This window comes from Podarcis pityusensis (assembly GCF_964106645.2).
Source record: "Podarcis pityusensis genome assembly, chromosome: 1".
Classification (NCBI taxonomy): domain Eukaryota; kingdom Metazoa; phylum Chordata; class Lepidosauria; order Squamata; family Lacertidae; genus Podarcis; species Podarcis pityusensis.
This window is the reverse complement of record NC_138028.1, coordinates 126,671,519-126,697,880: the sequence shown is the minus strand read 5'-3', so window position 1 is coordinate 126,697,880 and position 26,362 is coordinate 126,671,519. Positions and strand designations below refer to the sequence as shown.

General features: G+C 38.6%; 1 protein-coding gene across 6 annotated transcripts in view; it reads left to right on the top strand.

Moving 5' to 3' along the window:
- Nucleotides 1–25,993, top strand: part of BOLL (boule homolog, RNA binding protein) — a 36,737-nt gene extending 10,744 nt beyond the window's left edge. For 3 of the 6 annotated variants that reach the window (XM_081018764.1, XM_081018762.1, XM_081018763.1), the window contains exons 2-11: nt 946–1,089; nt 1,714–1,805; nt 6,212–6,266; nt 7,517–7,592; nt 9,599–9,726; nt 10,626–10,697; nt 11,758–11,805; nt 12,789–12,917; nt 17,318–17,413; nt 22,246–25,993. In XM_081018764.1, the coding sequence (XP_080874890.1) occupies nt 961–1,089; nt 1,714–1,805; nt 6,212–6,266; nt 7,517–7,592; nt 9,599–9,726; nt 10,626–10,697; nt 11,758–11,805; nt 12,789–12,917; nt 17,318–17,413; nt 22,246–22,404 (984 nt within the window). In that variant the 5' untranslated portion in view covers nt 946–960 and the 3' untranslated portion in view covers nt 22,405–25,993. Of the gene's footprint in view, nt 1–945; nt 1,090–1,713; nt 1,806–6,211; nt 6,267–7,516; nt 7,593–9,598; nt 9,727–10,625; nt 10,698–11,757; nt 11,806–12,788; nt 12,918–16,462; nt 17,114–17,317; nt 17,414–20,893; nt 20,933–22,245 lie in introns of those variants that run through there. The other 3 variants (XM_081018760.1, XM_081018765.1, XM_081018761.1) reach the window with 3 other exon arrangements.
- Nucleotides 25,994–26,362: the final 369 nt, after the last annotated feature.

Below are 26,362 nucleotides of genomic sequence, written 5' to 3'. Positions count from 1 at the left end.
AAAGGGATTAGAACCTTTAAAAACTTGTAGAGTTGGCATGCATCATGCGACACGACCCGCCCCCCAATACCATAAACAGTTAAGGAGTATGTATATCTCAATTTCCCCATCGTGTTTTCCTCCCCCTTAGACTATTTAGGGTGTCAGTTGAAGAAAAACTATCTCATGGAGGTCAGTGAGCATGGTCCTTGCTGGGTCATTTTAGGGGTGGTTTTTTCCTTCTCCTCGCCCTTTTAATTTACAAACAAATTGTTCTGTGCCCCACATAAGCTGTGAGTACCCTGGTTTCACTATTCCAATGAGAGGCCTGAGACCAAGTTTGCTATTGGATATAGCATGATTATGATAAGCAAAAACTTGGTCCTCTTCATTTTTCATTTGATTTGTATTGTATGAACCTTTTGAATTTTTTAATAAACCGTATTACTTTGCATGTGCATATAGGGTGGGATATAAACACATTAGTAAAATGCTTCAACATTCCAGACCACAAGTGAATTGGGTGTGTGTGGAAAGGTTTCAGTTTGTTCTTATTTCTTGATAATTAAAATAAGAAAATATATCATAATTAAAAATCATAAGAACATTAAATATTATCTACCATTCTCTTGTTGCTTTCAGAATGAATTTATTATGATTTCTAAACATAACTAGGTGCAACAGGTGAAAAAAAGGTAGTGTGTACCAGGTTGAAACCATTTATATGAAAGCAAATTCTATTAAAATCAGTGGAATATACTTTGAAGCAAATATTCAGTGAACTTATATGTATGTAGAATTTAGCTGGCAATCTTAGATTTAGTATATGTGGCATCCTGAATGAAGATACTACTGAAGGTAGCTTAGTACATCAAAAATTAAATAATAGCTGTGATTTGTCTTTTTAGCATTTCAATTTTTTTGTGTTGAAAATATATCTTAACAAGACTATATTCTCTTAAACAGCAAACTACAAATCAGATGCAAACTGATTCTCTGTCTCCGTCTCCTAACACTGTGTCGCCAGTGCCTTTAAATAACCCCACAAGTGCCCCAAGATTTGGAACAGTCATTCCTAATCGCATCTTTGTTGGAGGAATTGATTTTAAGGTATTTTTTTTCCTGATCTTTGTTCCTTAGCAATACAATAATTTTTTTTTCACTTCTGTCTTAATAGGTTGCTTATATCATTGGTTGTGTAGTTTTATGTGTATAAATGTAGAAATTAGGCTCTAATTTTATGTATTTGTTGGACAGGTATATTGCTACCGCACAAGAATTTCACGATACAAACACCAACCAATGAGAAAATACTGGATTTGTTCACTTTGCTGGTCCTTCTCATCTCTAGTAAACTGTTACTTAATAGAGAAGAAAAGGAGAAAGAGTTGTAATTTTGGACCTGGTAGAGCCTAGAAAGTATCTAGCCCAAATCCTCTTCCAGTACTGGTTCTAAGGGGGCAGGAACTTCTACTTAACCTCTACTTGAAAGGTTGCCTTTAAGGCCAGTAGACTAAAAAATAGCATTCACATTATGATTTTTAAAAATTGAATTTAAAAAGACAACAGATATGATTCAGTTAGTGGAACTGTTGATACAGAATGGTGTGATCAATATTAATGTGATTTAAAAAATAAAACATCCCATAAAGGAAATCAAAGTTAAATGATGATTTTAAGTACATTTATAGTAATGATTTGATGATGTAATCATTTTCTTTTTTCTTTTACTAGACTAATGAGAATGACCTAAGGAAGTTTTTTTCCCAGTATGGCTGCGTCAAAGAAGTAAAAATAGTAAATGACAGAGCTGGAGTATCAAAGGGGTTAGTACAATAAAGCATTTGTTCATCAAGTAGAAATAATACTAGTTCATGCAATACGTGCAGGAAAAATTCCTTATTAGGGTTAACAAGATTAACAAGACATGAGCACCTTAAAACGACAACCCCATAAACACTTAACTTGGATTAAGTCTCATTAAACTTAGTAGGGCGTGCTTTTGGGTAGATGACTTGTATAGAATTGTTTTTGTTGTTGTTTAGTCGTGTCCGACTCTTTGTGACCCCATGGACCAGAGCACGCCAGGCACTTCTGTCTTCCACTGCCTCCCACAGTTTCCTCAAACTCATGCTGGTAGCTTCCAGAACACTATCCAACCATCTCGTCCTCTGTCGTCCCCTGCTCCTTGTGCCCTCAATCTTTCCCAACATCAGGGTCTTTTCCAGGGAGTCTTCTCTTCTCATGCGGTGGCCAAAGTATTGGAGTCTCAGCTTCAGGATCTGTCCTTCCAGTGAGCACTCAGCTGATTTCCTTCAGAATGGAGAGGTTTGATCTTCTTGCAGTCCATGGGACTCTCGAGTCTCCTCCAGCACCATAATTCAAAAGCATCAATTCTTCGGCGATCAGCCTTCTTTATGGTCCAGCTCTCACTTCCATACATCACTACTGGGAAAACCATAGCTTTTACTATACAGACCTTTGTTGGCAAGGTGATGTCTCTACTTTTTAAGACGCTGTCTAGGTTTGTCATCGCTTTTCTCCCAAGAAGCAGGCGTCTTTTAATTTCGTGGTTGCTATCACCATCTGCAGTGATCATGGAGCCCAAGAAACTTCCACTGCCTCCATTTCTTCCCCTTCTATTTGCCAGGAGGTGATGGGACCAGTGGCCATGATCTTCGTTTTTTTGATGTTGAGCTTCAGACCATATTTTGCACTCTCCTCTTGCACCCTCAATAAAAGGTTCTTTAATTCCTCCTCACTTTCTGCCATCAAGGTTGTGTCATCCGCATATCTGAGGTTGTTGATATTTCTTCCGGCAATCTTAATTCCGGCTAGGGATTCATCCAGCCCAGCCTTTCGCATGATGAATTCTGCATATAAGTTAAATAAGCAGGGAGACAATATACAGCCTTGTCGTACTCCTTTCCCAATTTTGAACCAATCAGTTGTTCCATATTCAGTTCTAACTGTAGCTTCTTGTCCCACATAGAGATTTCTCAGGAGACAGATGAGGTGATCAGGCACTCCCATTTCTTTAAGAACTTGCCATAGTTTGCTGTGGTCGACACAGTCAAAGGCTTTTGCATAATCAATGAAGCAGAAGTAGATGTCTTTCTGGAACTCTCTAGCTTTCTCCATAATCCAGCGCATGTTTGCAATTTGGTCTCTGGTTCCTCTGCCCCTTCTAAATCCAGCTTGCACTTCTGGGAGTTCTCGGTCCACATACTGCTTGAGCCTTCCCTGTAGAATTTTAAGCATAACCTTGCTAGCGTGTGAAATGAGTACAATTGTGCGGTAGTTGGAGCATTCTTTGGCACTGCCCTTCTTTGGGATTGGGATGTAGACTGATCTTCTCCAATCCTCTGGCCACTGCTGAGTTTTCCAAACTTGCTGGCATATTGAGTGTAGCACCTTAACAGCACCATCTTTTAAAATTTTAAATAGTTTAGCTGGAATACCATCACTTCCACTGGCCTTGTTATTTGCAGTGCTTTCTAAGGCCCATTTGACTTCACTCTCCAGGATGTTTAGCTCAAGGTCAGTAACCACACTACCTGGGGTGTACGAGCCATCCATATCTTTCTGGTATAATTCTTCTGTGTATTCTTGCCACCTCTTCTTGATGTCTTCTGCTTCTGCTAGGTCCTTACCACTTTTGTCCTTTATTATGGTAATCTTTGTACGAAATGTTCCTTTCATATCTCCAATTTTCTTGAACAGATCTCTGGTTCTTCCCATTCTGTTGTTTTCCTCTATTTCTTTGCATTGCTCGTTTAAGAAGGCCTTCTTGTCTCTCCTTGCTATTTTTTGGAAATCTGCATTCAATTTCCTATATCTTTCACTATCTCCCTCACATTTTGCTTGCCTTCTCTCCTCCGCTATTTGTAAGGCCTCGTTGGACAGCCACTTTGCTTTCTTACATTTCCTTTTCACTGGGATGGTTTTCGTTGCTGCCTCCTGTATAATGTTGCGAGCCTCCATCCATAGTTCTTCAGGCACTCTGTCCAGCAAATCTAAATCCTTAAACCTGTTCCTCACTTCCACTGTGTATTCATAAGGGATTTGATTTAGATTGTATCTTACCGGCCCAGTGGTTTTTCCTACTTTCTTCAGTTTAAGCTTGAATTTTGCTATAAGAAGCTGATGATCTGAGCCACAGTCAGCTCCAGGTCTTGTTTTTGCTGACTGTATAGAGCTTCTCCATCTTTGGCTGCAAGAGAATATAATCAATCTGATTTCGGTGCTGCCCATCTGGTGATGTCCATGTGTAGAGTCATCTCTTGTGTTGTTGGAAAAGCGTGTTTGTGATGACCAGCTTGTTCTCTTGATAGAACTCTATTAGCCTTTGCCCTGCTTTGTTTTGATCTCCAAGGCCAAACTTGCCAGTTGTTCCTTTTATCTCTTGATTCCCTACTTTAGCATTCCAATCCCCTATAATGAGAAGAACATCCTTCTTTGGTGTCACTTCTATAAGGTGTTGTAAGTCTTCATAGAATTGCTCAATTTCAGTTTCTTCAGCAGCAGTAGTTGGTGCATAAACTTGGATTACTGTGATGTTGAAAGGTCTGCTTTGGATTCGTATCGAGATCATTCTATCATTTTTGAGATTGCATCCCAGTACAGCTTTCGCCACTCTTTTGTTGACTATGAGGGCCACTCCATTTCTTTTACGGGATTCTTGCCCACAGTAGTAGATATGATGGTCATCCGAACTGAATTCGCCCATTCCCGTCCATTTTAGTTCACTGATGCCCAGGATGTCAATATTTATTCTTGCCATCGTATAGAAATGTACTCATAGTTAAAAATCAACATTTTTTCCCTACAGCGGAGGAGGATATCCTCGTCTGAGTTGCTCCTCCTGCTCACTCCAGAAGGCAGAACTATGCAGTCATAGTCATTCATGGTACATTCAGGTCCTGGAAGGAAAGTACCAGCTCTTTTACAAAAAGTGAAAAGTTTACATAGAGTTACAAAAAGTTTCCTAATTAGAGGTAATTAGTATATATCAGTTTACGCTATGATTTTCCAAACCATAGGAACAAAAGGCAAGGTGGCATTTCATGTTTTCACAGACTAGGATACTTTAGGTTGACTATCTCACAACCACAGGCTTCCCCCCCTTGTGGAAGTTCTAAGGGAGACTCTGCCCACTGCCCTGCATGCTCTGCTTGAATTCTCTGCTCTAGCCTCCCTCTTTTTCAAAAGCCCACACTCCCCATCCCCAATTGGACTGCACAGGTACAGTGATGGGTAAGAGACCGCATGCATTTGAAAGTAATTCTGCTGTCAGATCTTGGTTGGGAGTGGTGCCAATTGAGGCTTGCAGGTAACTGAAGGTGGGTGGGAGTTTGCTTCCCCACTCTAAAGGTGAGCTAGCCAAATATGGGCCAACAGGCCCCACCTCCCAGGGTGGAAAATCCAACAGGTTGGTGCAAGACTTCTTATTTTCACCACCACCACATCCACGTTCTCCTTCAGCTCTTGCTACTGTCCTGAGGTCCTGGTGCTCCTCACTGCTCTGAACTGATAGACCAAAATGCCATAGGCATTGCATTTCCATCTCACACAGAGTGCTGAAGGAAAGCTGCTCCTCCCTCCACTTCCATTCAGCCCGACCTGCCATGGGATATGCTGCTACTTCTGTCAGTCAAGTCTTCCCAGTTCACAATGTGGCAACAATCTAGTGAAAATAAAGTATAGAGAGTATACATACATACATACATACAGGCAAGCAAGCATGTAGACAGACTTCTGGTTCATTATGTTAACTATACATATAAACATTTCTGTCAGTTATCTTTTTATTTGTGTCATCTTGGTTTAATCCATTCATTCACAAACTTGAATATGTAACAAATCCTGAAATTAACCCATAATAAGGTGTTGCGCATTGATAGAACAGATTAAAATAGGAAATTTTAATGACTAGTTTTAAGTAGAATAGTTTAAACTAAGTTTAAACCGCGGTAAAAAGCCACCATCCTGGGCCATGAGAATTTGTTTTGGGGAAGCCAGCCAAAAGATTATGTTTAATGGATTTTTAAATCTGGCTTTGTTTGATATGGTACATATACTGATCCATAGCGCTCAAGTCAGTCAATGGTTCTTCCTCATTTTATGTGATATTAGAGGAGGCATTCATTTTATGCATGTCAAGCAGCAGTTCTTGTTTGGGAAGGTTGCAAATATAGTATATGCTAAGAAAAACGTATGCTGTTTTACTTAGGTATGGTTTCATCACATTTGAAACTCAGGAAGACGCTCAGAAAATTCTACAAGAGGTAAACATGATTTCATTAAAAATTATATATTTGTGCACAGATAGGAACTGGTAATACCAAGTAACATTTGTTTATAGTATGGTAGTGGGGAGTGCCTGGTGCTGCCCACAAACCAAAAAATATTGTTATTTTTAAATGGATAATGTGGTTTGTGAGTTTGGACCTGCCACACCAAAAATCAAGTGAAGTTAATCTAAAGTCTCGTTTTGGTCCACTGCCTTGATTCCAAATGGTGCCTGGCATTCCAACGACAACAATCTCTTCCATCCCCACCTCAAAAAGTTTCATGCCAAGTTTGGGAACCATATTTTGAGAGGTGTCCAAACGTATAGAGTACAAACAGATGCACAGAAAAACGAACTACTTTGCAAAATAATGGGGTACATTAGACATGGGGACCTGCAAAAACAGTGTGTACTCTATTAGTTATTGGTTCATTTGTTTAGTTTATAATTTCACTCTTCACACAATATTCGTAACACAAGAGTAAAAGCATTGAATACAAAATATAAAACAGATAAACGTTACCAAAGTATAAATAAACAGCAACTGTCAAAATTACTGGCATATTAACTCAACCACTATCTGAAGGCTTGGACAAGGAGGTACATCTTCAACCGCTGTGGAAAGGTAAACTATTTCAATGCCAGATTTACTTCAGAAAGGAGGTGATTCCAAAGATAAGGTCCTACTACTGAGAAGGTCCCATTTTGTGGTACCTCAGGGAGGCTTGCCCAGCTTTCTTCATTACATATCTTTAGGTGCTAGGCCAAAACATTCTTCTTCTCCCAGGCCTTTGGCTAATTTAGCAATGCATGGGAGCTATTGTTTTTTGTTTGTGGCTATGGTTAGTTATAGTTATAAAAGTTATAAAATTTATAATAGTTATCAAAGTTTTATGGATCAAAATATTATGCATTTATATCCACTTGAGATGGTTTTATTTATTTTTTAATCCACTCTGTTTGATTCAATCCTTATGATCACTGTAGTTAGTTATAAAGCGCAGTTGAATACATTATTTAAACAAATACTTGTCCAGTTCAAAAGAGTCTTACTCACCATTTGGCACAAAACAAAGGACTGAGTTCACAAGACATTTCCATTAAGATTTGAGGTGAACTGAAGGTATCTGTAAAACGTGTTGTTGAGATGTTATTGGGATTTTTGAGACATTCATTATTTGAATATATTTGAAAAATAAACTATTAAGGTAAATAATTGTATGTATTTTCTTTGCTTTGGCTTAGGCTGAAAAACTAAATTATAAGGATAAAAAACTGAATATTGGTCCAGCAATAAGAAAACAACAAGTAGGGATTCCTCGTATGTATTTGCTTGCTTGCTTGCTTCCTACCCCCTATCCCCATCTTTTACGGGTGTTTTGGAAAAATCTTGGGCTATGCCAGTGCTGTGAAAAATTATTTAGGCTACAATCCTATACACACACACACTTGGGAGTAAATTTCTTTGAACTCAGTAGTATTTACTTTTGAGTAGACATGCATAGGATTGTACTGTTACTGTTCTATTTGCCTACTAGTGAGTGTTAATATTCTCTTAGCAAGATTACCGTATTTTTCGCTCTATAGGACACACCCAACCATAGGACACACCTTGTTTTAGAGGGGGAGAACAAGAAAAAAAAATCTCCCCCTCTCTGCTCAGCACTCCTTCAGCAAAGCGGCAGGAGAAACGGAGCCCCTTCCATTTCTCCTCCCGCTTCGCTGAAGGGGCACTGTGCAGCTCTCCCTCTCTGCTGAACCCAGGAGAGTCTTGCTCTCCTGGCTTCAGCAAAAGGAACCCGAAGCCTTCGGAGCACAGTGCGACTTCCCGCTGCAGTCCGAAGGCTTCAGGGATAGCCGCCTGAAGCCTTTGGAGCGCAGCGGGAACTCGCGCTGCGCTCCGAAGGCTTTAGGCATCTATACCTGAAGCCTGGAGAGCGAGAGGGGTCGGTGTGCACCGATCCCTCTCGCTCTCCAGGCTTCAGCGAAAGCAACGCGAAGCCTCTGGAGCGCGGAGGGAGTGCTCCCTCTGCGCTTCGGAGGCTTTGTGTTGCTATCGCTGAAGCCAAGGAGCCTGCATTCGCTCCATAGGACGCACACACATTTCCCCTTAAATTTTGGAGGGGGGGTGCGTCCTATAGAGCGAAAAATACGGTATCTATAGTCGAACTCATGCTCATGATAGTGGAAGGCTTCTGGCCCAGCTGAGGCACATGCCTTCTGATGGTGATACAGAGTTGCTTCTTTTCATCACATTAGTCCAGGCATAGGCAAACTCTGGCCCTCCAGATGTTTGGGACTACAACTCCCATTATCCCTAGCTAACAGGACCAGTGGTCAGGGATGATGGGAATTGTAGTCCCAAACATTTGGAGGGCCGGAGTTTGCCTGTGCCTACATTAGTCAGTTTCGTAGAATGATTGTTACTATTCTTAATATTAAATTGCAGTGAGCTGAAATTTTCTGTCAACACATTTTGCGATTTAGAGGGAAATTCTGATGTTGTAATTTGAGGGGATTAGGATGGGGTGGAAATGCTTCTCTGCTCTGTGTTGATGGGGGACATGTCTGACCCAGAGCCCACAGTCACATTTGTGGAACGTTCTGTAAGCTTAGAGGTACAGGATCAGAAATGGGACATATTGGAGATTCCCTTTGGTTTGCTTGATCCAACAGCATTAATTCCTCTGAGAGGCCCTAGGATTGGATCTCTCAACTACACCAGCCTGGAGCTGGCACAGTTAATCCCTCCAACCAATTATTATAGTTAAGTGAATTGGTTTCTTGCCCCAAAAACTAATGAGTGAGAAATTAAACAAAAGAACTGCCAAGATAAAAAGAAGAAGACCCAAGCATGCACACGTTTCCTACCTTGGCCAGCACAAGCCAGCAGGGCCTTGAAAATGGTGGAAACTTCTGCTTCGCTCCCTCCCACCCACATCCCAGTTAAAATTGCTCTACTCGTAATTGATAAAGTATATTTACAAGCATCATAGCTTGGATCCTAAAAGTGTGTGTGCTGTGTTCTGCTCACAGAATAGGGTTTTTCTGCCTCTCTTCCCATTGCAGTTCTCTGCATCCTTCAAAAAGCCACTTGTTGAGAGTCAGCCCCCAACCCCTCATCGCGTTTGTGTGCTATGGAGAGCTGTAACTGCAACCTAAGAAATTTGCAGAGGTTTAAGAGCTCTCGGTGTGCAAGTAGAAGTGCTTTCTGCTCTCTTGGGTTCAAGTGGTCTGTTGGATCCAAACCCATATGTATTAGAATTTTTTTTAAGGATAGAATGCAAAGTACCTGTGAGTTTTCAATTTTGTTACTGCTTATTTTAGGATCCAGTATAATGCCAGCAGCTGGAACAATGTACTTGACTACTTCAACTGGATATCCATACACGTATCACAATGGTGTAGCTTATTTTCATACTCCCGAAGTTGCTTCTGTTCCACAGCCATGGCCTGTACGTAATTTCTTTTGTTCTGAGACAATGCTGATGTACCAATAGCTGTTTGGGTTTGTTATTGTTAAATTTTGGAAATTAAAGCTAATCGTCTTCTCTGAATAGCTATCAGCACAAATTTATATAGTATACATTGTTGCCTTTCTAACTGTGCGACCTTGTTTCATACCTCTGTTGTAAGCAACTTTTGTGAAAAGTGCAACTCTGCTGTCCAGTAACAACTAAAAAGTATATTTATTCAAAGGGTGCAGTATATTCCCCTGAATATAAAAAAGCAATTGAGGGAGTCAGCAGGAATAACTATGAAAAAGAATTTGGATGGGCAAGCAAATGGCAAATGCATGCAACACAGAATTGTAGCCATTCTATGGGCCCTTGTAACTTTGATTAAATAATAATCATAGGAATGATCCTAGTCTGATTCTCCATAGGATTTCAAAGAATCATAGAATTGTAGAGTTGGAAGGGACCACAAGGGTCATTTAGTCAACCCTCTGCAATGCAGGAATCATTTGCCCAATGTAGGGCTTGAACGTACAACCCTGAGATTACTGGCAGTTTTGTGTATGCAGTATCCCACTCCAAATTCACTTTGTGGTGAGTTTGCGGCATTCGGGAGCCAATTTATTTGGGAGTCAAGCCGTTCCAGTACCAAGGTACCACTGTACTGTGGTTAACTATGAAAAGTGTATTGAAGGGGAATTTGTTTTGGAGGATATAGGACGATAGATAGCAAAAGCCCAAATGGCACTTCTGATCTGTGACTTAATGTAAATGATTTGTTTGTTTGTTTATAATTTAGTGTTTTAGTGTATTGCATAAAATGTATTTCTTAGTAGCATATTAATAATTCTTTGGACAACTCAGTAAGATTCTAATTACTGTTCTCTTTTTTAAAGTCACGTTCTATTTCTAGTTCTCCTGTGATGGTAGCTCAGCCTGTTTATCAACAACCTACATATCATTATCAGGTAAAAAAAGTAAATGATGCTTTTGGCTACTTTATAGCAGCATAGGAGAGGAAATTGTGCTTCATAGTTTAATTGACTTCATAGTTGTTTGTTTGTTTGTTTGTTTGTTTGTTTGTTTTACCACTCTATCCTAAAAAAAAAAAAATCTTAAGTGGTTTACAGTAATATTTATATTTAACAAAAAATATTTTCAGAAACCATAAACCATTATGGAAAGATGTATTCTTAAATGAAGCAGGCTCAGTAGTACAGTGGTACCTCAGTTTAAGAACACCCCCGTTTACGAACTATTTGGTTTACGAACTCCGCAAAACCGGAAGTAGTGTCCCAGTTTGTGAACTTTACCTCGGTCTAAGAACGGAAGCGGAACAGTGGAAGGGCACCGGCGGCGGGAGGCCTCATTAGGGAAAGTGCGCCTTGGTTTAAGAACGGACTTCCGGAATGGGTTAAGTTTGTAAACCGAGGTACCGCTGTAGATGGACAGCCAGTGTATATATTTTAACAATGGTGTCAAATGGAATCTTTGAATGTTGAATTGGAAGGGACATGTTCTTGGCCATGTGCCCCCATCAGTAGTCTGCCCCCCTGCCCCCCCCCCATTCTGCACCAGCTGGAGCTTCTGAACCGGGCACAAGGGCACAGTGCAGTAATCCAACCTTTAGGTTACCAACTCAAGAACTACTGTGGTTAGATTATCCCTGTCCAGGAGCAGTCCTAGCTGATGAACCAAAGCTGGTAAAAGCCACAGAGGACACTTGGGCCTCTGGTGACATAAATGTATCCAGAAGTACCCACAAGCTAGGCACTTGCTCCTTCAGAGTACAAGCTCAGCCAGAACAGGTAACTTGCCCATGTCCTGAACATAGGAACCAAAGATGATTAAACTATTATATGTTATTAAAGAAATAAAGATTGACAATATGTCCACTTTGGCGTATATTGTGTTTAACTCTGCTGTATTGCTGTTAATGTCTTCAGCATATATTTTATTTTACAAACGGTGTAAATGTGGAATTTGGGGTGTGTTTTTTTAGCATACTGTTGTTTTCAATTACCACAGGCTCCTGCACAGTGTCTTCCAGGACAATGGCAGTGGAGTATTCCACAGGTAAATCATATTCAGTCTCCATAATCTGTTTGTTTATTTATAACATTTATATTGCACCCTTCCTCTAAGTAGTGTAAGGCAGTATAAATAGTCCCCTTTCCTCCACTACTATCCTTGGAACAATTATGTAAGATTAGATTAGGGCTGTCAGATAGTAACTGGCCAGAGGTGACTAGTAGCCTTTGTGGCTGGGATTTGTGGTATGGATTTAAACCTAGTATACCATACTACTCTCTGTGGGTTTGAGGTATACACTTCATGATGCCACGTGATATACTGATTGCTCCTGGTAGACATGCAGGTCCAGACTTAATGGAATGAAATGGACTTTTAATTCAGGGGGATACTGCTGGTGGATGGGAGTAGGAGGAGTAATTTTTTGCTGTTTTCATGGGGTTTCAGCCCCTTACCATTCCTGAGAGTGGGGCTCCCTCAGCCCTCTGGGAGCAGTTATTCAGAGAGTGAAAGTGAGGAGGCAAAAGTCTGCCTATAGGAGCATCCCCTTAGTGGAATGCTGCTCAGGGAATATTCCTGCTGGCAGGAGCGAAGTGTGGGTACAAGCCAGTAAATTCACATCCTAGAAATTTCAAAATTATACAGTTTCAAAATACAGCCTTCAGTAGATTCATTACATTACCTCAGGTATTAGCTGGGACTGTTTTTGGCGCATAGTCCTAATTACTTGCTTGTAGAATTTTGGGAGGAGGGAATGTGATGGAGATGGAAGAGACAAACTCTTTGAGTAAGCTAGAATTCAATTCAAACTGGAAACAAGCTATCATTCAAATGCATGCACACGTTTCTGAACACATGGGTTTGTAAGTGTCAATGCTAAGAGTACGTCCAGGGGGAGAGCATTCCACTTAAATAATAGTTATCATATTTGCATTGAAATCATATATTACAATTTTTCTTCTTCTTTAGCTTGAATTCTTCTAACAGTTGAGAGTGTCATATGCAAAACAATGTTTTCTCTTTTTTAGTCTCCTGCCTCTCCCACCTCATTCTTTTATCTACATCCTTCTGAAATTACTTACCAGCCCCTGGAGATTGCGCAGGATGGTGGATGTGTCGCTCCTCCTCTTTCCCTAATGGAAGCTGCAGTTCCAGAGGTACTTATACTCAGAAAAAGTATTTGTAGGCTGCATCTGCTCTACCTATTTAATTATTTGTAGATAATTTGATAAGATTGCAATGTATGAAGAAAGAATTTGCTATAATCAAACATTTTAGAAATCTGCGGGGTACCTTTCAATGAGGGCTGTGTGCTAGGGGGCCATTCATAGACTGAGTATTCTCCATTCACATATGAGAGAAAGTAATTAGCAGTACTAATTAATTGAGTATACTACAGTGACACTTACCCCTTCAGTAGTCTCACTGAATGTAGTGATCCCTTTATTTTATCTTACAGAATTTTGAGGGAACAGTTTGGAAATAAAGCCCACTTCTATCAGTATAGCTCTGGTCTTTTATCGGTTCGGTATTGCATAGTCCTGATCTCATATCAATTTTGTAGGGTGCTTCCAGACAGGGACCTTATATCACAAGGTTATACAGTAAAGGCACTTCTGCTTGTCCTCCATGCCAGTGGGTGGAGCTTGTCAGATTGTATCTGGGTTGGGTTTTTTCTGTCTCTCCCCTCAGTCATTCCTCCCTTGTTCTCCCCTACCTTTTCCCATTCTGGGCATGTGAGCAGATATTTCTGTATCTGTGTCCATCCACCTTAAAAAATAATTATCTGAGAAGTGGTGTAAGAGCAAATGTTGTGCAGCTATGAGTTGAGTTTTTGATAGGTATTTCAATAATCCCCCTTTATTCCTGCTGCCAACATCAGATAATGTTTATCTGAACACACCCCTAGTGTTACCAAATAATAGGCATGTGGTATAATACAATTTATTTATTTATCTTTCTTTATCTTATTTGTTACTTTATTATACGTACAACAATGGCTACAATAATACTGGTTCTTTACTAATCAGCTAACCCTGCTACACATTCATCACCAATTCACACACCATCTACCAGGCACTCCCAACAACACTCCCACCCAGTCACCACTCATTCTCTCCCACTCTCCATAACGTTTAATTCCTCTAATTTACTTAACATTCACCTTGGGTACTCCATACATACATGTGCTTACAATATTATGTACAAAAGCACCAGTCTCACAAGGTCTACATTAAATTGCTGTATTAATCTTTTAAAAAAGTCTGATGCATATATTGCAATGTACTCCAGCATAATCCTTCACATGTACTATGTGGAAACCTTGAAAGAAGAGTTCCTCTGAAGTGGGTTAGTGGAAGTAGACACATTTACATTGGTTGGATCTAGACACAGCCAGGAAGCGCTTCAATTAAACACATCGCAAACTTTGTACAGTCATACATTGGAAGTCAAATGGAATCCATTCTGGAAGTTCGGCTTCCAAAATATTCAGAAACCAAGGCGTGGCTTCCAATTGGCTACAGGAAGCTCCTGCAGCCAATCGGAAGCCGCGGAACCTGTGTGGGACATTTGGGTTCCAAAGAGCGTTCGCAAACTGGGTTTGCGGCGTTCGGGAGCGAGTTCGACTCGCAAGGTGTTTGACTTCCGAGGTACGACTGTGAGAAATTGCGTTGGCAAAAATGGAACTTCACAGCACCATCTGGTGTCACAGTGTTATAATGCATATAAAACGCTTTTTCTAGCTGAGTCCATTGTTTTGGCTGCTAGAAACAAAATAGCTAACTTACGCTCATGTGAGGAGCCAGTAGAAATAGGGGTGCACTGATAGAGCCACCCACTGAAACATCATCACACACATGACAAACTGCCCACCCTAAAAATCCAGATGAGCAGTAACCATGGATGGATAATGGGTTATTTTTACTTCTGGGTTTTTGTGTTGAAATCTAGTTTAGATGTAAAAAGTATGTGTTGGCATTTTGATGGCAATGACATCATGTGGATGCTGTAAAAAACATGTCATCCACAATCCGTCTGGAAGCAATCTTAGTCTTGCTACTGTGTGACAGAACCCAGTAAACTAGCTTTTTTATTATATGCTATTAAATTCAGTTTGGGTTCTGCAAACATAGGCAGTATATTCCTGGCTGACATTAGAAATCCCTTTCACCACCAATGCTCATAGAAGCATTTGAAGGATCAAAATAATAATAATAACAGTAAAATGTATTATTATTATTAATTAATTATTACTTTCACAACCCAGCTTTACATTTCATGTGCAGTTATGTGTACTCTATTATAATGGTCTCATTTATGAGGTGAAGCCCTTAGTCTTGAAACTTGGTTTTAAAAATGTCACTTAGAGAGAAATGTACAAATGTCCCACTTTCAAATTTTTAAAGTAATCAGGATGTCTTGACTGCAATTTGACATCTAGCAGGACATAAAATTTAACTCATACTGAACAGCAAACCAGCACAGAATGGTCAAACCCACACATATTAGTATAGCTAAATTTATATAAGTGTATGCATGCATGCACACACAATAGCGGCATTCAAGCAGGCATGGAGGCTTCCATCAGTGGAAGACCTTCATGTAGAATCAAGTGGAAGGTTTTCCTGACCATGATTTGAGAAGTCGAGAAGATCCCAGTTAACTTAGGTGTTTGGTAGTTTCATTGTCCCATTCATATTGTTGCATGCCACTCCAATCTCCAACCAGTGTGGGATTCTAGGGTTCCAGGTGCTTACTCGGGGTTTGGTTTCCTCGGGATTAGGGACGGTGGAAACTGTGGTGTCTTTATGATATATGGTTTATTTGCACATATATACAACCTGAGCATACAATAGAGGGGCTCACAGCACCAACATTGCAGAACGTATTATTCCCCCAATAGCCACAGCCTTGGATTCAAGCAGAAATCAGACATGGCTCTCACTCAGGCTTCTGTCTGCTTCTGGCTCCCAGCTCACCCCCCTAACTCTGGTTTTTGTCCTTCCAATTGCTAGCCGGGGGGGGGGGGCACCCAGCCAGGTGAAGGGGGATCTACCCATTTATCCTCTGACACAGAGCAACTTCCTTTCTTATATTAACAAACCATACTTAGGGCCATTATGGCCCTTGGCTGGCTAACTCAACAATGGAATATTCCATTTCATTCCAACCCTTTTTGGAGCCAGGAATTAGAAGGGACTCAGGCATACAGCCTAACTCCTGCCCCTAAACTCTCAACAGTATGAATAGAGATAAATAGGAACCCTGATATCTTAGCAAGTTAAACATATTTTTTAAAATAAAAAATAGAAAAGAGAGTATAAATATAGCTGACCCCATAATTGTTAAGGCATACATGGAATATGAAGTGCTTCAGGTTTGCTAAGTTTAACAAATATTTCAAACAGCTGCTGGACTCCCCAGTAACCCTGCTGACTCCGGAGGGTTAAAAATAAATAACTTAATCATTCATTTCTCATCTACTTTCTGTAGAGTTAAAATAGGAGACACATAATCTGCAAAGAGCCTTGAGTGCCAGTAGGCATAGAAGGGGCATAGGCAATCTTTAGTCAAGATATGTTGGCTCAATAAGTACCTGAGAGCAAGCTAAATTGGGGGCGGGGGGGGCACTGTACAGTAGGGATGGAAGGATCTGTCAATTTCAGTTCTCATTTTCTCATTTTTCTAATCTTCATTTCAGTTCTCCACGCTTCTGCAGCAATTTGAGAAAATCCTCATGAAAATTCTTCAGCATTTAATTTCTCCTAATAAACACATATTGTATACATGTTTGACTAATATACACATTTCGCAAGCAATTTTTTCTAATATAATGCATTTTAATCTGTTGTTTTCACTAATATATAATTTTATGCACACTTTTCCCTAATATATGCATTTTTTTATAAACGTTGAGAGAACTGCATCGCAAAATGTGGATAGGTGTGACTTTCTTACGGTGGCTGGGTTTTGGTTCTTATATTGTTTCGGAAAGTGCAAATTGGATTGATTCGTTTTTAATGCAATAGCAATCAAATTTCTTCCCAGCCCATTGTGCAGTAGATGGGCCAAAATTCTATAGATATATTGACAACTTTATAACTTGCAAACCAAAGAATAAGATTTCCCCCTTGCATCATACATTATATACATTTAGCACTGCCAGTTCTGCATTATTACATGCTTCCACTAATTATTTAAATATACTGTGGATCTCTTCCAGTCATTTTGAACCTTCTTGGCCCCAAATCAGGTAAAAGGGTGTCTGTAATAGCCCTAACATCTAACCTACAACAAGCAGAAGTCAGAATCAGGTCTGTACCTTTACATCTATTCTGACAAAAAAAACCAACCTGGAAATTTGCAGGTAAACAATTAGCCCAAGGTCAGTTGGGTTCTTGGATAACTAACATAACATTAAAAAGCAGTTCTGAAATGATGGAATGAAAATTGCTTTCTGTGCACTTTTTCCCTGTTTACGCTATTTTTAATATATACTTGTTTTGTAAATATATTTGTTTGTAAATATGTTTTTCAATATTCATTTGTTTACCAGCCATATTCTGATCATGGAGTTCAAGCATATCACCAAGTTTATGCTCAAGGTGCCATAGCCATGTCAGCCCCTGTGATGCAGCCTGAGTCTGTTAAAGTAAGGTCTATAACCTTCTTTTTCTTTGGGGGCGTGTTTTAGCTGATGGGGACACAATTCAAGTTGGATTGGGAGGTGATAGTGTGAGAAAGGCATAAAATACCCTTTCCCTTGCAAAAGTATAGGCATACTTAGTTTTAATTTTTTTATTGTAAATCACATTGAGCTTTTGGAAAGGTGAAGTAAAATAGATTAAATAATTAACAAAAAATGAAAATCCTTTGCCACTTTATGTTGTTCTTTTTCTGACTTTACACTTGAAATTCTTTGAAACATTAGATGTTTGAGTAGATACTTAGTATATGCCATAGTCACAAAAATATTTCCAGTAGAGGGTGCTACAGTACTAAATGACATCACCAACAAAATTCAGTAGGAGCTAATCAATAACAAGCTATGAAAAATAATAATCATAGAAATGTTTCAATGAATTACAAATTCTATTTTCCTTTTCTATATTTTCTTTTATTTTTCAAAAAATTAATTACCTGACATTGTTGCTAATTGTGTGAATAGTGACATTAGCAGTAGCAGCCGGTGAGGTGGGATGAAAGCAATACTCAGCTGCGAGTGGGAGCGAGTGTCCTTGTGGCCATCAGCAGCTGCCTCTGCTGTAACTTTGTGGTGTCTTACCAATAAGGGCAGAGGGTGCCTATACTCCCCACTGCCTGCTATTGATTTGGGTGAATATTTGGTGTGTAGTTAAGCCTGGCAGAAACTATTAAAAGACATTAGTCTACTGCAGAAGAAAGAGTTGCTCTTCCTTTGTTGTTTTAGTTAGATTTGTAAAATCATTTTGTAAAAGTTATATCACGATGTCTTATTTTTTTCACTTCCCTATTTATGTTGCAGTATATACTCTTAGCAAAGTGTAAAGGAACTTGTCCTTCAAAATCAGTTCAAATTAAGTTAATTAGCGATACACATACTTGCTTTGGGCTAGACTCATTATAGGCAGAAAGAGGGCTAACAATTTCAATGCAGTCTTTTTTTAAACTTCCTGAAATAATTCTACACACTGCTCTGCTTACTTACGCTATTGTACTGTACAGTACAATTGCATCATGCACAGAGGTTATGTTCTGGGGATGGCACTTCAACCCCAACCCCAACCCCCCTCATGGCCATCTTTACCTTTAAGCAATTTGCAGGGCCGTCCAAGTTCTCACAAGAGCCTCCGAAAGCCCTGCTAGCAAGCCCGAGAGCTTAAAAGCTCTTTCCATGCCAGGAAAAGCCAGGGCAGAACAAGGTTTTGAGCTCTTCATTTTGCGTGCAGTTAATTTGCGGTATTTCAACCAGCCAGCTTTCAACCACATAAGGTTGAAATCATGCAAGACACCATTGTACTGTAGTTCTTTTTTCCTTTATTTCAGGCTTAAAGAATTTTAGCTGTAGTTAGCTGCATTTAGAGCTTGGGTTCTTTTCCTCTCCCTTGACCTTAATGGGCTACATAGCCTTCTGATACTAGAACAAGGAGTAAGAATCCTAGCCAGACATGCAATTGGATCTGTGATTATGTTTCTGTTTTCCTCCTCCTGTGGCGTATGTCTTCCAAAGCAGAATCATGCATCTACCATACTTGAGAAACTTGCATGTTTTTATTAGTATAGCTGTCTACATGTACAGCTCTGAGTATGGAAAAGTTCTGAAGCTTGGCTGACCAGTGCTGTAGCAGATGGTTTACAGGGTGTGCATAGAATCATAGACTTGGAAGGGACCCTGAGGGTCATCTAGTCCAACCCCCTGCAATGCAGGAACGTATCTTCCTGCTTAGATTTTTGTGTTTTGCTGCTGCTGCTGTGGCAACAGGAAATTTTGTTTTGTGGCTGCTAAGTAGATTCTTTTTCCTTTCCACTATTTAGAATTCATTAATAAAGCAAGCTATTGGGTAGTTGTGTTCCCTCATATATTTTCATTTGGGAATCCTGTAGACCTCTGAAAATTGGGGAGGCATGATGTGCCCAACTCAGTATTAATCACAGCTGAAGAGGCATACTCAAAGCAACATCGTGCATCAGCCCTTGGTACTGAGCTGATTTCTAGAGATGAGGAAAAAACATAGAGAAGGAAATGGCTAGAAAGCAGTCTACATAGGACACAACTTGCTAGACTAGCTGTGCAATAGGCCACCCACAGCTGAGAAAATGGCACACCCATTGAGTTTTCAAAGTCAGATTTTCTGAGCTCTGAATGAGAGGCAGGTGTTTTAGTTTTAACATTGTGCATATTCCCTGGAAAAGTGAGTGGAGAAAATGTGGCAGTTCCACAGTAAATGCAAAGTGTGGAAGCAGCCCAGGTGACAATCTGTCAAGGAACTGAGAGGACAGAAATTCTCTACACCATGAAAACTGCATGTCTGAAAGATGACTAAGCTAGAACCCTACTATCTGATATCCAGTATTCAATATGTTGAGAGCTTTAGCGCCTTCCCTTTTATGCCCACCTGGGGAACTCAGGTATATGGTATCCAATCTGGACTGCATGTTCATGTGTTTTCAGCCATTTTAAAGAATGGAGTGCCTTGACTCCTGAATGCATAGCATCACAAGCCAGTAATTTCTTTTAAATAAGATTAAGCCTAACATTTGTTATCTAGGGATGTGCCTTTTAAAACAACAAATATGCAACTAACCAGGACCTATTATTTCAACTTAAATTTGTTATAAAGCTAATGAACATGCCCACCAATATCTTCTAAATGTCCTACAGCTCACATACCATTGCCACCCAAATTCGCCAGAAATCCATCCCTGGTTGTATCCTGACAGATTATAATTATTTGGCTTCAAATAAATTCAGCATTGTGTTTGGACCCACCAAAGAGATGGCTACCAAAAGCAAACTTCTCCAATGAAGAATCTCCAATATTATAGAATGGAGTTGCTACATCTGGGCATTTCAGTAAGAATGGGGGTCCAGCGGGCTGTTTTCATGGAGCTGGATACCATGTCCCTAAATCTTGACACCCCACTGCTAGCCCTAGTATGTCACGAGTGCTTACTTGCCTTCCATGTTCACAGAGACACCTGGAACTGGAAATAGGCAGCTGCATAATGTAAGAGAGACAGACTGGAGTTTATGCCTTAATCTAAACCAGGGAACCTTTGGCCTTCTCGATGCTATAGGCTCAGACATGTTGGCTTCTGTCTCTTGTTTTATCTGCAGTTATTTGCTCAAACAACAGTTTTCTGTGACTTACCTTGGAGTAGATTACAAGATGGATTTAGAAAATCCGCCCCTCCCCAGTTTTCAACATGAATCACAGTATATATAGCTCAGTTGGGGTGAGGAATCTCCAGCCTCCCAGTTGGGCCTCTAGGTCTAAAACAAATGGGGAAACCTTGAAATAAACAGGATAAGCTTCACATGCTCACTTAGGAATGTAAAGTGAACAAAGTAAACACTAACGAATATTCAGATAGCAATTGATCATACTGTTTCTGTCTAATAACTAACAAGGTGGAGTTAATTTATTCTCAGGGTTTGGAGATGCTGATGCAGTACTTCTAGGAGTGATAGGTATGCTACAGTATTTTCAGTACCAGTTCATCAACCTGGGTATTGTTCATCAACCTGTATTTTTTCCCACCCAGTTATGGGCAATTCTAAAAGACTTGGGTAATCTCTTTCCCTTAGATTAGAACAAGACACATTCCTTTGAAACCTCAGCCTTGTTCAGATAGTTCCAGGCTGATGAATCTTTCTTGTGACCTCTGTGATTACTTCCAGATAAGTACCATCCCCCCCCCCCCCAAGAAGAGTTGTCCAAAGTGGCTAACAACAAATATAAAAATAAGCGACAGACAATGCAACTGATTTAATAAAGTGTCTCATAAGATTTAGCAATGGTTGGGATTTTAGGAGCGTTGTCTTTCTACACAATGCACACACATTGCAATAATCCTTTCTAGGAGCAATGAACATGAGTGACCATGGCTGAGTCTGGCTGCCCAAAGAACAGGAAATCAGAAATTAGTCATGCTTTAATGCCATTAAAAACAGTGGGAATTAAGTTAGACGTTACTACCTTAAGTCTGATTAGTTCCAGTGTGGCTAAAATAGGACTAGTTTCCTCTGGAATACGTGAATTAACCCAGATAGTACTGGGACTACCTTGACTGAATAGAGAGCTGGCGTCCCGCAAGTACGTCATTACTGAAGCTACCTGAGAGCCTAGGAATTTCATGGTTGTAAAAAGAGAGAGAGAAAGAGGTGATTTCAATCTCTTTCAGAAGCTGCTGTTCATGAACCTGATTTATAGGAGACTGTTCTTGGCACAAGACTAATCGAGAAGAACGATGTAGTACGTAACATGCTGAAAAGCAAGTGTAGGAATTTGCATACATGTACTAATTATTTGTGGATAAATAGAAAATTTTGCATAACTGACACTTGGTAATTCACATTTAACCAGAGTGATCACCTAGGACTGATGGGTTTGCTGATCAATCAGAAAATTCTTTGAAATTATTTTCCCTCAGGAAATTGAAAACAATCAAGAGCAAATTTGCTTTATTATGGTATAACTCCATAATCTTCAACAATTCCATGGGGAAACTAACGTGCCAGAGTTTCTTTTAGTGCTTTTTTAAGTCGGGTGGGAAATAGTTTTATATAGTCTTGTTGTTGCTGTTACTGTTTTAATGAAATAGATTTGTGTACCACTCTTTATCCAAAGATCCCAGTTTAGTTCACATGTGGTCATTTTGTGTTGTAAATTAATTCCTTCCTTTGCAGACTTTGTTTATATATTTAGCAGAATTGTCATATACCTACTTAAAATGTATTGTAATAAACTGCTATTTTGAAATGTAGTTTTTTCCTCTTTATAGGAAGCCAGGATACATTCTGTAAGAAGAAATTTTTCTCATCCTTCTTCTATGAGTTTAAAGCCTCGTTACGCACGAAGTCCTCACTTTCATCCTAGAAAAGATTACAGATCAGATGACACAGTGCTCACTGCTCCTTCCTCTACAGACACTGTTAAATAGCACCATAGTTATACTTTATAGCTAATATGAAGGTGTGTAATTTTGTAGCTCCTAATGTATATTGAATACTGCTAAGTCAAAATGTCCTTGCTTTTTGTAAGGTGTTTAAAGACCTTGCACTTGTAAACATAAATTGCAGGATAAAATCATGGTTACCTTTATCAATTGGTATTCTTATATGGTGACAGACTTGTAATTGAGAAATATGCAGGCTATACATGTGCTGTTTATTATGCCATTTAAAACTAGCGTATTTGTGCTGCAAACCAAACTTAAAATTCATTTTCATCTGATAGGTTACAAGAATGACTAAGTACAATATTAAAAAACGTTTTTGCTTGATGGAAAACACATGCTATGCTGGAATCCGAATATTTTATTTAACATTTGTATTTAAGCATATTTTGGGGTTTTTTTAAATAATTTGGTGCAAATACTGTTTTACATATTGCAACTGAAATAAAATCAATCTTTTTTTTAGTTTATAAAAATTAAAAGTAGTTCCATCTGCTTATGTCCACATATTTTTTTCTGATTTTTGTGACTGATACTGTTCTGAAGGATATAAAATACTACACACATTTTTGATACTATTTTGGATGTGCAAAAATACAAGCTTTGCATTAATAACATAATCTATTACAGTATTTGAAAACTTTCATTAAGCCTTTGTCTTCTCCCTGTGCAGGATCAAAATGAATCACTGCCTGTATCATGTCCTGAGGAGGAATACAATTATCCTCTTCACTACAAGGATTAGAATTGTTTATTCCCTGCTTTTGTTTTACAAGCTTTTTGCTGTAGTCTTTCAATTTATACTTATTCTGGCATAATAAATATGCCTGCTGTATTCAATTAGAATTGAAGCCTTTTTATCAAAGGTGAAGTCCAATTGTTTTATTTTTAAAAAAAAGTCAGGTAAGGATTTCATAGAGTCAGTAATACAACGTCAGCAAGGTAGCATTTAAATAAATCTTTTAAGAACTACTGATACTGTCTTAACAGCGAACAGGAAATAAACAAACATTTAAATACAACCATATTACCTGCTTTTCCCACAGTGTACCTACCATTACACGTGGTTGGAGTTAGGATAAATTCAGACTTTTACTAAAAATTTATTTTTCTAGTAACATGTTCACTCTTGAGTCTTTAAATAGGTTTGCACCTTTATAGAACGTAAAAAGATCATATGCAAAAATAATTTATACCTTTTGTAAAAATGTTTGTGATAACCCAGCAACTATCAGATTTAAGTAGTTTTTATGTCAAGTATAAAGAACTTGAATGGTTGGGGGTTATCTGTTTAATGTTACTGTTTTTATATTTGCAGAGGTTTTAAAATATATCTGTATAAATGTGTTCACATCTATTGAAACTGCTTTATAACTGTGAAAGGATTTGCTCAGTTGTATATATCCTTGTAAACAATATAAAAGTAGCCAAGAAAAGGCCATGTGTTCTGTTACTATGGCATTATTTCTAAGTATATCATGAAACCATTGTATATAGCTAATTTCATCCAAGCAATCAGGATCAGTTTTGAATCTTTTGCTTGGGTTCCCATTTTTACTTCGTGTATTAGACTAAAAAAAACATAATATTCTGAAAATATTTCAAAATTGAGATGTCCAAAGAATGTCTGGCATTTAGAACTGCAATTTAGAAAACAATGTCATTTATACTTGAAATCCTTTGTTCTTACTGCTTGCGTTACGGAGTTATTGATATTTATATCAGGTTAAATAATACCCAAGACTTTCCATTTTAGTTAATTCATTTAAGAGAGCAATATAAACATCAGGATTAGATTTTTTTTATCCCTGTTTGACGAAGAGTAACTCAATACACACAAGTATAGTAATATAAAGAAATGTCTAATGCATAAACAGGTCCCTCCCTCATACCTAATTCTAAGGGGTTATAACAGAAGTAAGAAAGCTGTCTTCTACCCTTTGTATCTGAGGGCTGTTATCAATCCTTTTGAAATGCATGGATTTTTTTTTTTAATGCAACATTACATTATAGAATTTGGGCTAATACCTGGTCAACCATATTATCTTGAAGGCTAGTTGAATCTAATCTATTCCTTCCCCAGTATTATGTTTCTCCATAGAAAAAAATAACTCCTGAGTCTAGTGTACTTATTAATTCACCTCATTTATATATTGAGGGTTAGCAAGCAAACATTAACAACACCACTCTGTGTTACAATCCTGATTTTAAAACTTTTATTTGGGATACATGAGAGAATCATATTTGCCATAGATTTAGAGATTGAATGAATTATTTAAGTAATGTTTATGATCATAACTCCAAACGTATTTTAAGAAATAAGTGAAGAACTACCATAATGTTAATTAAAACAGGACTTTTCCTATGACTGTTTTGAAATGTTCGAAAAATGTGAACACCAAATTGTTATTTGTGCTAGCGAACTGGGGAAAATTCACTTTAATCATCACATTGTCATTTGACATATCACTTTGCTATTTCTTTATGCTTTTTAACATACTCTATAATCCATGTAACAAAATAAACTACTCAACAAACTGCATTCTACTAATAAGATAGACAAAAGTAACAGAACACATGGCTTTGCATACAGACTTTCTACCTGTATTTTAGTATAGTTTTACAATGTAAGTTTATTGTAATATGTGTTAGTGTAAATGTTAGGGTAAAATGGTAGTTTTGAGACGCTCATACTGCACCAGCTTTTTAAGAAATGTAAATGTCACAAGCAAGATATTTGAAGAGATACGTATACAAATATACTAAGACACTAGATTTTTTTAATACACGGTAATTCCATATTACTGTGGAGCTCTGATTTTGAACAATGCTACAAAGTATAGCAGAAGAGTATTATTTTGTTTTGGGCTTCATTATTGGACAGTGTCGATCAGAGCTTTTGGTGTGATAACAAAACATAGCTGTAAAATGGCACTTGAAAGCAGGATGTATCGTGGGGTATTCTTTAACATATTTTCAAAGGAATATAAGAGTTTACTTTTGCCATGGTAATAAGGAGTAGTTCATAAAAATGCTGATCATAAGTAGAGTGTTTTTGCATTGTCATACAATTCTAGCTAAATTAACAGGGTACCAACATGGCTCCTTATGCATTTACTATAGTTCCTGCAACCTTAAGTAAGTTAAGATAAATGTACAGAAAGATGTTTTATCAATAATTTTATAGTACTTCAAAGTTTTACAGATTTGTTCTCTAATCATTTTTTGTTTCAACTATGGGTATAATCCAGTCACACTGAAGGATTCTGTTAGGCTCAGTAGAGCCTTGATTTACACAAATCCCAAACAAGCATGAGGCAAGGAAGCAGCGTTGTAGGCCTATGTATGGACTTTCCATTCAACCTAATGCCTTTTGCACAACCTCTATACACACAATGGAGAAAGCATGTCTCTATGAACTATTTGTGCAGGGCTGCTAGGCCCACACTGGACTGGATTCTGCCATGAATGTATGATATACAGTAACAATATTGGTTCCTGTAGCTTGTACCATTTTTAAGAAGCCAATGGCTTTGTAACAAAAGTTTCATCTAAATAAAGTATTCTTTATCTACTATTGGTAATGCAGATTTATTTTTTAGAAAATAATAAGAGACAGCAAAATAAAAGCAAGTTAGGGGGGTTTCATATAACACCTTATCATCAAGAAACAGAATCCTGGATAGAACTATTTTGAAGGTGTCGGGTCATGGAATAGTTTAGATCTTAATTATTCCAATTCAGGGGTATTCTAGAGGGAGGACAAGGAGGGGAGGTCATTGCTCCCCTTCTGGTATTTCAGACCACATGGCCACATTAACTCTACCTGTGTATTGAGCAGCTATTGTTATAAACAATAAACTGGGCAATGTGTTGCTGTTTGATCTTAGTTGCTGCTGCTGTAGTAATAGGATGTAAAACGAAATTAACCACAAAACATAGA